The sequence below is a fragment of the Acinonyx jubatus genome, chromosome D2 (genome assembly GCF_027475565.1).
Source record: "Acinonyx jubatus isolate Ajub_Pintada_27869175 chromosome D2, VMU_Ajub_asm_v1.0, whole genome shotgun sequence".
Lineage (NCBI taxonomy): Eukaryota > Metazoa > Chordata > Mammalia > Carnivora > Felidae > Acinonyx > Acinonyx jubatus.
In genome coordinates, this window is record NC_069393.1 from 28,790,649 (window position 1) to 28,804,531 (window position 13,883).

The following is a 13,883-nucleotide window of genomic DNA, read 5'->3' on the forward strand; positions in this document are numbered from 1 at the left end:
GGTGTGTTAGGACCTCAGAAATGCCCCCAATGTGATAAAACAACCAAATTACTTTCAGTTCAATTTTTTCATTTATAACCTTAATGAAGACTTTTTAATGGGTTTTTTTTTTAATATTTTATTTATTTTTTGAGAGAGAGAATGCGAGTGGAGGAAGGGCAGAGAAGAGGGGACAGAGGATCTGAAGCAGGTACTGCACTGACAGACTGACAGCAGTGAGCCCGACATGGGGCTTGAACTCACAAACTGCAAGATAATGACCTTAGCCGAAATCAAGAGTCCAATGCTTAACCAACTGAGCCACCCAGGCGCCCTAATAAAGACCTTCATTAAAATTGAGAGTGATCTCACATGCAAAATATCTTATCCACTGTCAATCCTCAGAGAATTATATCAATGTCAGTTTATAGATGAAGGAGCTAAAGTCCAAAGAGCTAATGAGATACTCTAATTTTCACATCTGATAGGGAACAGATCCAAGATTAAAATCTAGATTCTTTATTTCCTCTCCTTGGACATATCCATATGTATATTTCTGTATAGTTTATTGCTATTTATTTGGATTTCCAATCGTGAGCAAACATTTTAGTTAAAAATTGGCCTATATTCAAGGGCATTTAGCTTTGGGTTGTCAACACTACTTAAGGTATAATCAGTAATAAAATAGATGTGTTAAAATCAATTCATTAGTCATCTATACTTCTAAAATGATAGGAATCTGAAATGTTCTTTCTGAGGTATTGGCCCGCTTTATCAGTTCATTCCCTTGCAATTATCATCTTACAGTCGTACCTGTACATGTCAAGGAATTGATCCAGAGACTTGTGGAGCTTCCTTCTCTTTTGGTTGTTCCTGGAGTATGTATTTCAATGGATGTAAATTTGGTAGAAGCCCAAGCCCTAGAAGATTTAGAATTGATCCAAGCTCTCCCTTACACGTAAGTGCCCTTTTTTACTTTTAAATTTCACAATGAGTTTATAAGTACATTCCTTAAAATGTTTTTTAAATAGTAAAACAATTAAATATTTTAGAAGTAGTGGAAAAAACAGTAAGAATATATATATGTAAATAGTTTAAAATTCTCAATAAATTAGGTAAAGTCTTCATCTCTGAGCCCAAATTACCACTGTCCCTGGCTCCCTCCTCCTTCTCCCCAAACCCCAGAGACAATAATTGTTCAAAGAACCTAGAATTTTATACCCAGCCAAAGTAGGAAAAATAAATAAAACCATTTGCCAACATTTCAAAGACTCAGAAAGTTTACTACCCACAGAACTACTATGAAAGAATTACTAAAGGACGTAATCCAGAAAGAAGATATATGAAACCGGAACCAATCTGTCCGGGACACGAGGCCATGGTGAGCAAAGAAATTAGTCAACCTTACTGTTAAGTTTAAATAAGTTGAGTACTTACATTTTTTTAAATTAAAATAACAACCGATAAGTATAATTCCATACTCTTACCAGCTCAAGGGTGGGTAGGCACTGGGAGGGGGTGGGGCACCTACAGGAACTAAATGTGGTGATGTTTTATGCTTTGTTTGGAGTGGAGATGATTTAGATACCAATTAACTCTAAGATCAGTGTTTTTCAAACTTTGAGCTGTGACCAAGAATAAAAAACATTTTATATTATAAACTGCTATACAATAGATATATGCAAGTAAATAATTAAAACAAAACCTTCAGTAAATAATACTTCATCTTATATGTTAGAGAAGATATTAAAATATTAAAAACTTAATATCTAATTTAATTATAGCAAAGGATCACTGGTATTCACTACAATACTTTTTATAAAATTTCATTGTTCTTTGTTAGATGTGACTTACTAAATTGACTTCATAGCCCTCTACTGAGTCATGACCCACAGCTTGGAAAACACTGCTCTAGAATTTGTCAGAAAAACATATATTTAAGAAAGCATATGTTTAAAATTTTTTTAGATGAATTTAAATAGAATTTTTGCATTTTAAAGTAGTGTGGGGAAAAAAATCTTTCTAAGGAAGACAACCTATACATAAATCAGCAAAAGGATTTTTAAAAGTCATTAGAATACAAGATAAATAGGAAACACAAAATACAACAGCAGGAATGATTCTCAATTATAGCCATAATAAGGTGAATATATCATCTTTCCAAGAACCTCAGAATTAATAATGATCCCTTTAAAGAGGTAAGTGGAATTATTTAGCATTTTTTTAGAGTTCCTGTCTGTTGCAATAAAACATGTAAATGATTTTAGTGAAAGAACTATCATTTGCAGATAAAATACCTTAGAAGAAATCTAATAAGTATGTTAGCGGCACCTGGCTGGCTCAGTCTCAAGAGTGTGCAACTCTAGATCTTAGGGTCATGAGTTGAAGCCCCATTGGGTGTAGAGCTTACATTTAAAAATCGAAGAAGTGTATTAGACCTCTAGGGAGAAAATGATAAAATTTACTAAAGGCTATACCTGATCATGGAAAGGTGCTATGTTCAAACATAAGAACACTTGATAATGTGATGTCCATTCTCCCTTAAAATTAATCACTTTTCTTTACAAATATCTTATGATGAAACTGCCTGTGTATAAATACATCAGAGTATTGACATGAGTGTTACATTTTTATTCTACAACATAATAATATTATATGAATCATGATCTTTTTCTATGGTCTTTATAAATAATGAGTAATATCTATATAGTGCTTATAATACAGGAAGAAGCATTTCTCATTCCAGGAACTGACAGAAGGCCAGTATGAAGCTCAGCAGGCAAGAGAGAGTAAGGTGAATGCAGTGGCCTTATATGTCAAACATTTTGGAAAATCATTGAAGGGTTTTAATGAGAATAGTGGTACAATTACCCTTGTCTTTCAAAGGGGTCTCTTTAGCTGCTCTTTGAATAATGTATTAAAATTGTTGAAGAGTGTGTTTAGCAAGTTGAGCTAGCTTTAAGAATAAATAGTCCAAGTGCACCTGGGAGGCTCAGTCAGTTAAGCTTCCAACTTTGGGCTGAGGTCATGGTCTTGCGGTTTGTGAGTTCAATCCCTACATCAGGCTCTGTGCTGACAGCTCAGAGCCTGGAGTTGGCTTCGGATTCTGTGTCTCCCTCTCTTTCTGCCCCTCTCCCTTTCACACTCTCTCTCTCTCTCTCTCTCTCTCTCTCAGAAATAAATAAACATTTAAAAAAAAGAAAAAAAGAATAGTCCAGAGAAGGGATAATAGTAACTTGGAATTGGTTGTGACAGAGGACATAGTGGATAGTGGTAGTCTGGAAAGGTTTTCATAATCAGATGGTAGTGCTATTTCTTGACATAAGGTTTCAAAAAGGCAGATTATGAATTCAGTTTGGAACCACTGGGTGAGAGATTTCTATGGTAAATCCAAGTGGGGATGTCAGGTCAATAATAACAATCTGAAGCTCAAGTGTGATTTCTTGTCCAGATAGTAATTATAACCACAGATGTGGATATGACAGTCCTAGAGATCAGGTTTAGGATGAAAAGAGAAGAGGAATATAGGCTTGAGCCCTGACATGTTAGGACCTGATATGAAGAAACCTCTATATCTGACAAACACATTTGTTCTAATGAAACAGAGTGTCAAGATCCTTACATTATGAATAATGAGACTTACATTTGTAATGATCACCTATATAAGCTTTATTTAATTTCTGTGGGCCTAATTTATTTCAACATTTCCACACAATAAATATTTCCTGATGACCATATACTCGGTCTAACTTCTGATACTCTTTGTGAATTCATTATCTACCAGTAGTAAAACACAATTACTCCACTTAATATTTAGGTGTTACAAAACATAATCAAAATATTTTCAATAGGTACTTAAATCACAATTGTGAAGTTTTCTTCAAATAAATGAAATAATTAATGGGTGAGTATAGTCAGGAAGTTTTTTAAAGGAGGGTCCTGACTTTCCTGACGATATTTATTAAGCTATATTAAGTTTCACATATGTAAGAAAACAGATGAAAGGAACACAGTAATTTAAATATATGCCAAATAGATAAATTTCTTTTTCAGTGAAAGAATCAACCTAAATCAGTAGGAAACAAAAAAGGTTATTACCACTGATGCTTTTCAGTTGCTCAAATTGGGGTTTGTTAAAGGCACCCAAGAATTAACTTCCTGGGGCAGGTGGGTGGCTCAGTCGTTTACGTGTCTGACTCTTGATTGCAGCTCAGGTCTTCATCTCAGGGTCGTGAGTTCAAAACCCACATTGGGCTCCATGCTGGTTGTGGAGCCTACTTTAAAAAAAGAAAAGAAAAAGAATTAACTTCCTATGTCTATACTGTGTGTGGCTTTGGCTTTTATAATCTGATACGTATCCACATGAAGGTCTTTCTGTGTTCTTGGCATCCATCAAATCTGAAATGAAGCAGAAGCCTTGAGCTTCCTTAATGCTTCCTTTCATCCTTGCTCTCAGTTTCCCTTCCATAGTCTTCCTTGGATGTGACTGGTCATTTATCAAGTCTTTGATTTGATTTAGAATACAATCCTCTCTGAAAAATTATCACAGTGCTCTTTCAACTATTGTTTCCAAATTCTCCTTTTGTGTTGGATACCTCATACTGTCATCAGTGACATTTTTAATGGAGACTCTTGTGAAAGACTGTTCTCCTTTGAAAAGTCTTCCATGTTTCTTCCATCAGTAGCAATCCAGATTCTTGATATGGTGTCAAGGCTCCTTACAGTCCTACTTGATTTAAGTGCCCAGTACTGCTAAATAAATATAAAATACGGTTCTTGTATTTATATTTAGCAACGTGAGCAGTTTTACACCTTATCTCTAACACCATTTACATTTCTAACTCACTTACAACATAGTTAAACCATAACAATGACTAAGGCTTTCAATTTTATAAAAAAACAACCCATTTTATTTTCTGTGATATCTCTTTTATTAGGGTAAGTATGAATTGTGCATCAACCACACATCAGCAATGATTTATGACTCTTTTTCACACACCTAAAACTTGTATGTCATTATGAAACAACTTTTATGGACTGTCTTTTCCTATAGGAAAAAAACCTTGAAGATAATTTACAGAGTTTGGCTACACGATTAGCTCCAATTTATAAGCAGTATGCTCCAGTTGCTTACCAAAACCAGGTATGTTTGGGGACCAGATGCAGTACTCTTGAACATGGTTATCTATCTTTATAGAACAACTTCAAAAATTATCTAGCCTGGGGGTGCCTAGCTGGCTCAGATGGCAGAACATGTGGCTCTTGATCTCAGGGTTGTGAGTTCAAGCCCCACATTGGGTGTAGAGATTACTGTAAAGAAAAACTTTTTTCTATTTTTTTAATTAAAAAAATATGTATATTTATCTGTCTTTAAAAACTTCCTGTTATGACAGTTGAATTAAATTAAAATTCCAGAGTGACAGAATTCTGGTTATTTCTAGAAATATAATTTATAAAAGCAGAAATGCATGATTGATTCTACACAAGAAAATTCATCAGTCCAGTATACTAAATATATTAATAGAACAAATGACAAAAACCACATAATCTCTCTGTATAAAGACATTTGACAAAAGCTAACACTTTCATGATTAAAACAGTCATCAAAATAGAAATAGAAGTGAATTGGCTCAACCTGATACAGGACATCTATAACAACCCACAGCTAATATCATAATCATGATAAAAGACTAAAACATTTTTTGCTTTATATGTGGAACAGGACAAGAATATCTACTCTCAGGGTGCCTGAGTTGCTTAGTCAGTTGATCCTCTGATTCTTAACTTCCGCTCAGGTCATGACCTCATGGTTTTTGTGATTGAGCCCTGAGGTGGGCTGACAGTGTGGAGCCTGCTTGGAATTTTGTCTCTGCCCCCCACCCTCTGCAAAATAAAGAAATAAACTTTAAAAAAAAAAAAAAAAAGAATATCTACTCTCACCATTTCTATTAAACACTTTGCTGAAGGTTCTATTAAGGACAACTGAAAAAAATTCAAAATTTTAAAATTTTGTGCTTCAAAGGACATCATCCACAAATTAAAGTAGGAGCACCTGGGTGGCTAAGCTAGTTGAATGTCTGACTCTTGATATTGGCTTAGGTCACGATCTCCCAGTTTGTGGTTCGAGCCCCATGTTGGGCTCTGTGCTACAGGCATGGAGCTTGCTTGGGATTCTCTCTCTCCCTTTCTCTGCCTCTCTCCCAATCATTCTCTCTCTCTCTCCCCCTCTCTCTCCCCCTTTCTCTCTCTCTCCTTCTCTCTCAAAATAAATAAATTTAAAAAAATAAAAGAAAAGAAATGAGGGTTGAGGGAAGCAGGGAGTTGATCAGAGGGTACAAACTTCCAGCTAGCTATAAGATAAATACAATCTGGGCATCTATTGCACAACATTGAGGCTATAATTTAATTAACAATACTATATTATATACTTACAAGTTTTTAAGAGATCTTCAATTATCACTACACACACAAAATAAACCTCGTAGTGTTAAGGGATTGAGATGTTACCTAACCTTCCTGTGGCAATCCTTTTGCAATACACACGTGTGCAGTCATCACAAGGTGGAAAATACGTGTAAATATCTTGTAAAAGTTTGTTTATTTTTGACAGAGTCTGCGAGACTGGGGGAGGTGCAGAGAGAGGATCCAAAGTGTGCTCTGCACTGACAGCAGAGAGCCCAATGCAAGGCTCAAACTCAGGAACCGAGAGAGAGAGAGTTGGGGAAGGGCAGAGAGAGAGAGGGAGACACAGAATCCAAAGCAAGCTCCAGGCTCCAAGCTGTCAGCACAGAGCCCTACGCGGGGCTTGAACCCACAAACCGTGAGATCATGCCCTGAACCAAAGTTAGATGCTTAACTGACTGAGCCACCCAGGCACCATAGAATTTCATTCCATTTTAAGGCTCAATAGCATTTCATTGTGTGTATTTACCCAGGCACGCCAATATCTTTTTATCTTAAACATAACCAGAGACCTATGGTCTATATTTCTTAAATCTTTATTTGTATTGTCATGAATAGCATCCTTTCTGTTAAATTCAACTTTTCATTTTAAAAAGAGTTATAGGGACACATGGGTGGTTCAGTCGCTTAAGCGTCTGACTCTTGATCTCAGGGTCTTAAGTTGGAGCCCTGCCTGAAGCCTACTTTAAAAAATTAATAATAACAATAAAATAAAATAGTTATAAATTCATTTTTTATACTGGTTTATGAATACATGTATATTTATAGACCTTGAGGACTCTTCCCACATAATTAATGCACTATGTTCGTCTCTCTTCCTAATGGAATAAATTAGGCTTGCTCTGCTTGTTTATTCACCAGCAGCAGGTATTTTTATCATCCTACCATCAGTCACAGCCAGGGATTTGCATTTTACTTTGTGTACTATCAGACTCTTCCTCCTGAATGTTTCTGAGCTACACATCCACTACTTTAACGCACTATGGTCATAAATATCTGAAATTGCAATGTGTCATTAGTGTAAGAGCCTGGTCAGGAAGTGACTTTTATTCTTTACTGAAGGTGATTCTTCCTGTCTCTCACAACTGTGTGTCATACATTTCTTTTTTAGGTAGAATATGAACATGTTGCCCGAGAATGTCGGCTTGGCAGCAAAGAGGGTCGTCCTTTCTCTGGGGTCACTGCTTGCCTAGACTTCTGTGCCCATCCCCACAGGGACATTCACAACATGAATAATGGAAGCACTGTGGTATGTACATAGATGGCTTTTGATTCTAAAAGCTCCATCTCTGTGTGGTTAGGCTGAATATGATTACTGTTAAAAATTTTATTTTAGGGGCCCCAGGCTGACTCCGTCAGAGGAGCGCATGACTCTTGTTCTCAATATCATGGGTTCCAGTCCCACGTTGGGTGCAGAGATGGATTAAATTTTAAAAATCATATTTTATGTTCTGTCTCACATAGTATATACATCAATAGCATTTACGTTATTGTCCAAGTCCTTCCACAAAGTTACAGAACTGGCCTTAAATATTTTTTGAAGGTCTTGAACCTTATATTTAATTGTGGTGTGTTTGCTAGCAGGTAGGAGCACTCTTGTATGCTCTCAAACTGATAGGTAGGAAGTTAAGCAATTTATCGGTTCTCTTTTTTTGCCTTCTGGGTACCAAAGGGTTTTTGTGATGGAATTATCCCGAATGTATGTTTGTTCTTAATACCAGTATGTATGTATAAAGTTCATTAATATTCCAGAATTATCAGAAATATTTGCATTTCAGTGCTCATACTTATGTTTACAGCCATGAAAAGAATTGTACGCCCATAGCGTGAAGTCAATTAAGAAATACTTAAATTAGGTAAAAGACCCTGAGAAAAATCACACAGTTGTCTTTTTTAAATGGAATGGATTTGGTTCAAGTCATTATCTCCTCACCTAGTAAAACAAGAGATTAATATGGAGTGATTTCCTCTGTTTTTGCATGACACCAGTCTGGTTGGCCCCATATAAGAAAGACATAGCTACAGTCCCTTACACTGTGACTAGAAGGACACAATCTAATCCGTCAAAAGGCAGCCTTCCCTCCTTGTTTAGCCAGTGAAGTCTATGACTGATAGAATTAAGGAGCCAAAAAAAATTTTTTTTTTTGCATTATCATTCCTCTCCACTGTCGTTGACTATAGTCTTTGAGACAAATGTTATTTTCAAAGTTGAAATAGTAGAAATCTGTCCAGGTGAATCGTGGCCACAGTGTGGTTCGTTGTCACTGCTTGGCTAGTGCTTGGCTAGTCACTTTACTTGAATTGCTTCATGACACAGTATCCATGATCAGGGTGAATTAGGTTCAGTCAAACTGGATTTTGGTTCCTCTTCTTCTTGTGCTTCTCTTGTGTATCATTCAGTGTGGCCTCTTCTCCTCTGCTGTCATTGCTCATGCAATGAGGCTTGTACCTAGAACTTGCCCTGACTCCAAAGTTCTGCATTTCTGAAACCCTGGAATCTTGACCTTCAGCTACCAACTCACTTGCCTCCCTGTCTGCTGCCTCAGTCTTTCTAATTATGCTCCTTGTATCTTGTCTCCTCGGCCCCTTCTTAGAGTCCCGGTGAACAAATAAATCGCTTAAACATTTATTGATGCAAGAGTCTAATTTTTTTTAAGAGTCTAATTTTTAACATGATTACTTTAAATTATTCACAAATTACACCCAAGAGACTTTAGTATTTCAAGTCTTGCCGGTAAACATGACTGTAGATACTGAGAAAATAAAACTAAGTTTATCTTTCTTTACCATCTGTATTCATCAAGTTCTGTCAACCTTACAATCTGGAAATTTTTCATAAGTAATCCCCCTCTACCCAATGAATGTGTCATTATTTAAATAGTTAAGAAATATGGTAATATATAGGCTAAAATAATATCTTAATAGTTAATATTTAGTATGAAAGCTGTGGACAGTCCAGTAAACATTCCTTAACTTGGACAATGGAGTAAGATGAAATATAACAAAAAGACCTAGTATTTAAAATATTACAGGAGTGCCTGGCTGACTCAGCCAGTAGAGCATGCAACTGTTGATCTTTTTGTCATGAGTTCAAGCCCACATCGGGGATAGAGTTTACTTGTGTGGTTTTGTTTTGTTTTGTTTTGTTTTCAGTTTTATGTATTCACTTTGAGAGGGAGAGAGTGCAAATGGGCAAGGGGCAGAGAAAGAAAGAGAGAGAGAATCCCAAGCAGGCTCTGCACTGTCTGGGCAAAGCCCCATGTGGGGCTTGAACCCATGAACCATGCGATCGTGACCTGAGCCAAAGTCGGATGCTTAACCAACAGAGCTACCCAGGCACCCCAACAGAGTTTACTTTTTAAAAATATTATATTCTCAAAAATAAAGAAATAAACATTTAAAAAATTTTTAAACAAGCACCTCAGTGGCTCAGTTTAGTGTCTGGCTCTTGGTTTTCGCTCAGGTCATGAGCTCACAATCCATGGGTTCAAGCCCCACCTCAGGCTCTGTGCTGATGGCGCAGAGCCTACCTATGATACGGTCTCTCTGCCCCTCCCCTGCTCTCTCTCTCTGTCTCTTTCTCTCTCTCAAAAATAAATAAAAATTATAAATATTATAAAATACATAAACGTGCATAATATGTACTTATAAGATCAACTCAAAAGTATGCTGGTCTGCTTACAGATAATTGATAAATTACTAGAATTGAAGAATGTTGAGTGGCTTGATGCATATTAGTTGTGCAAAATTAATATACCAGCAGGAACCAATGGAACATAAAATGGGAACATAGATCCCTTTCACAGTGGCAACAATTAGAAGGTAGAAATGACTCTGAATGTGCAGGACCTATTTCATGTTTTCTTTCTGTCAGGTTTGTACTTTAACACGAGAGGATAATCGCTCCTTGGGGGTTATTCCTCAAGATGAGCAGCTGCATGTGCTACCGCTCTACAAACTCTCAGACACAGATGAGTTTGGCTCTAGTGAAGGAATGGAAGCCAAGATCAAATCTGGGGCCATCGAGGTGCTCACACCCCGCCGTAAAAAAAGAACACGTTTCACTCAGCCTGTTCCTCGTTCTGGGAAGAAAAGGGCAGCAATGATGACAGAAGTTCTTGCACATAAGATAAGAGCTGTGGAGAAGAAATTCATTTCTCGAATCAAGCGGAAGAATAACTCGACCACAAACAATAGCAAGGCTTCATCGCTGTCGCTTTTAGGTGAGGCCTATGGATGCTGCTGAGTCTCTGTGCACAACTCCCACTAGCCAAAGTGTTGGGACTTTCCTTTGCACCCCACTTCCCCTGTCCTTTATCCTTGCTGCTCTCTTAGGAATGAGGCATTATGAAAACAAAACACAGCAAAAAACAACTTTAGATCAGATGTTAATTCATTTAGGTAATTATTCTTAAATCTCACTTGTTTCTAATACATGTTGCTTTAGAGTTCAAAATAAGACACTGAATCCATACATGTACACAATTTCTACATACTTTCCAAAACTAAAAGTCAACAAAAAAGTGACCCATCAGTATTTCTTGGTATTTTTTCTATTTATGCTTTAAGAAAACAAACAGAAACCTGTTTTTCTTGTTTGGTCCCATCTACTTTGAAGCCCTACTCCTTCTTGGAACATGGGAAATGACATCACTTCCTTGAAGTCTTCCTTGGTCACATTTAGCATCAAATACAAGTAATCCAGTCAACAAATATTACTGAGTACCACTTTGTGCTGTTCTGGGTGTTGGAAAGTGAGCAGTGAAAGAGGAGAGAGAGCTCTGTGAGAGAATTCTATTTGGATATGGTTGTCAGAAAGCTATTTGTTGAGAATGGAGCATTTGAGTAAAGTCCTTAGGCCAATAAGAACCCTTAGTGTTTTTATTGGGAGAAATAGCATTCTACACAGAGGAAATGGCAAATGTAAAGATCAGGGGACAAGAGGTTACCTTGAATACTTTATGCAAGCAAAGAGGCCAGTGTGGCTGAAGCAGAGCATGAAATGGGGAGAGGAGTAAGAAATATATTGGAGAAGGAAGAGGGGTGTTGGAGCGTTTCATCTCGGGCTTTGTTGGCTGCTGTAAAGATATCAGCATTTAGTGAGTGAAAGGAAGGCTACTGGAGATTTCAGAATAGAGAGGGGCTGGGGCACCTGGCTCGCTCATTTGGTGGAGCATTTTACTATTGATCTTGAGGTTGTAAGTTCAAGCCCACGTTGGGTGTGAGGTTACTTAAAAGTAAAGTCTTAAAAAAAACAGAGATGGTGTATGATGTGACTCAAACTTAACATTCTGCTTACTGGGTTGAACTAGAAACCAGTAGACAGAACAGAAAAGTAGGGTAATGGTAAAGAAGAGGCTACATCCTAACAGCTCAAGAAAAAGGTGATGGAGCTTGAACCAGACTGGCTAATGAGGACATGAGAGATGCCTGGTTCTGGATCTGTTTTCAAGGTAGAGTCAACAGGATTTCTGAAAAATCTGGATTGTGGACAAAAAAAGTCTCACTGTTTACCCTGGTGTTATTGGTCTGGAGTGACTGGAAAGATGGGGAAATCACCAAGAATCATGAGAAATGGGAAAGAACAAATTCTGAGGGAGATCAGAAGCTCACTTCTGGACCTGTCAAGTTTAAGACACCTGTCAGATAACCGTTAGGTAAACAGTTGAATAAGAGTGTAGTTCAAAGAAAAGATTTTGGCTGGAGGTATAACTTAGGAAGTCAGCTGCATAGAGATAGAATTTCAAAGCCTGAGAGTAAATGAAATCACAGAGAACTAAAGGAGGTAGAACGAGAAGTCCTGGGAATTCCCAATTTGTACAGGCTTCAGAGATGAACACAGTCTTGGAAGGTCTGGTGAGGTATTAATGGAACTCTAAGAGTATATGCAGTGTTTCAAGGAGGGAGTGATCAACCATGTCAAGTGAGATGAAAACTGAAGTTTCACTCTGAGTTTTACAGGAGGTGGGAGGTCCTGCTTGAGCATTATTGAAGTAGATTGCTGGCAAAATGGGAGAGAAATGGAGAGATTCTTGTGCTTGGTTATAAAGGGAATCAGTTGAATGCAGTGAAGTTTTAAAGGTTGAGAGGTTTTTTTCTTAAATGGAAAAATGTTTTAAAGGTATAGAGTGAGTGAATTATTTAATGAATCTCACTTCCCTCAATAATAAATTGCAGAACTCACATCATATTATCTTATCAATTACTTCATCAGTATGTCATTAAACAATAAGTAATTTTTATAACCACAATACCTAAAACAAACAAATCAAATATTGTTTTCATACCAATCAATGTTCAAATTGCTCCGTTTGGGGTGCCTTTGTGACTCGGTAGGAGAACCACCTGACTCTTGATCTCAGGGTCGTGAGTTCAAGCCCCACATAGGTATGGCATGGTGCCTACTTCAAAACAAAACCAAAAACATGCTCCATTTTTCTCCTAAATGATTTTTCTTTTGTTTTTCATTTTGTTTTGTTTAAAAACATTTTTTTTAATGTTTTTATTTATTTTTGAGACAGAGAGAGGCAGAGCATGAGCAGGGGAGGGGCAGAGAGAGAGGGAGACACAGAATCCGAAGCAGGCCCCAGGCTCTGAGCTGTCAGCACAGAGCCTGACGCGGGGCTCGAACTCACAGACTGAGATCATGACCTGAGCCGAAGATGGATGCTTAACCGACCGAGACACCCAGGCGCCCCACATTTTGTTTTGTTTAAATTATTATCCAAACAAGGTCACACGTTATAGTTATTTGATATGTCTCCTAAACCTTTTTTATTTAAGCTTGCTTTTCCAATTTTTCTTTTCTCTTTTTTTCATATAGCCAAAACCATTGTCCTGTGGAGACAAATTCAGCTTCCACTTTAAAAACACTATTTAAAGACCACTGTCCAATTTGAACACTCTTGTTTCTTCACATCAGGAAATATATAGTGTCCAGTGATATCTCTTTTTTATGATGTTAAGACTGATCCATGGTCCAGGTGTTGTCAATAGGAATCACTGATCATAACATTCCCTATGAACTTTTTACCCAATCATTTTAGAAACACTTAATATCATATTCTATATATATATATATGTATATGTATATATGTATATATATATATATATATTTTTTTTTTTTATTTGTTTATTGTTGAGAGACAGAGAGAGACAGAGCACGAGCAGGAGAGGAGCAGAGAGAGAGGGAACACAGAATCCGAATCAGGCTCCAGGCTCTGAGCTGTCAGCACAGAGCCTGACGCAGGGTTCAAACCCATGAACCATGTGATCATGACCTGAACCAAAGTCGGGCGCTTAACGGACTGAGCCACCCAGGTGCCCTCATATTCTATATTCTTTATTACATGAGCAGCAACAAAGTCCACCATTCTTCCATTTGGTGGTTGATCTTCTTTTACAAAGAAATATTGCCCTTACCAATAACTTGTTAATGCTGA

At 37.2% G+C, this 13,883-nt stretch overlaps 1 protein-coding gene across 8 annotated transcripts in view; it reads left to right on the plus strand.

Moving 5' to 3' along the window:
- The window catches only part of TET1 (tet methylcytosine dioxygenase 1), a 134,511-nt gene that overhangs the window by 108,841 nt on the left and 11,787 nt on the right, over positions 1-13,883 (plus strand). For 7 of the 8 annotated variants that reach the window (XM_053206879.1, XM_027062145.2, XM_027062146.2 and 4 more), the window contains 5 exons: positions 787-937; positions 1,274-1,360; positions 5,033-5,122; positions 7,553-7,690; positions 10,316-10,664. In XM_053206879.1, coding sequence (XP_053062854.1) covers positions 787-937; positions 1,274-1,360; positions 5,033-5,122; positions 7,553-7,690; positions 10,316-10,664 — 815 coding nt within the window. The remainder of the gene's footprint in view (positions 1-786; positions 938-1,273; positions 1,361-5,032; positions 5,123-7,552; positions 7,691-10,315; positions 10,665-13,883) is intronic. The other variant, XM_053206880.1, reaches the window with a different exon arrangement.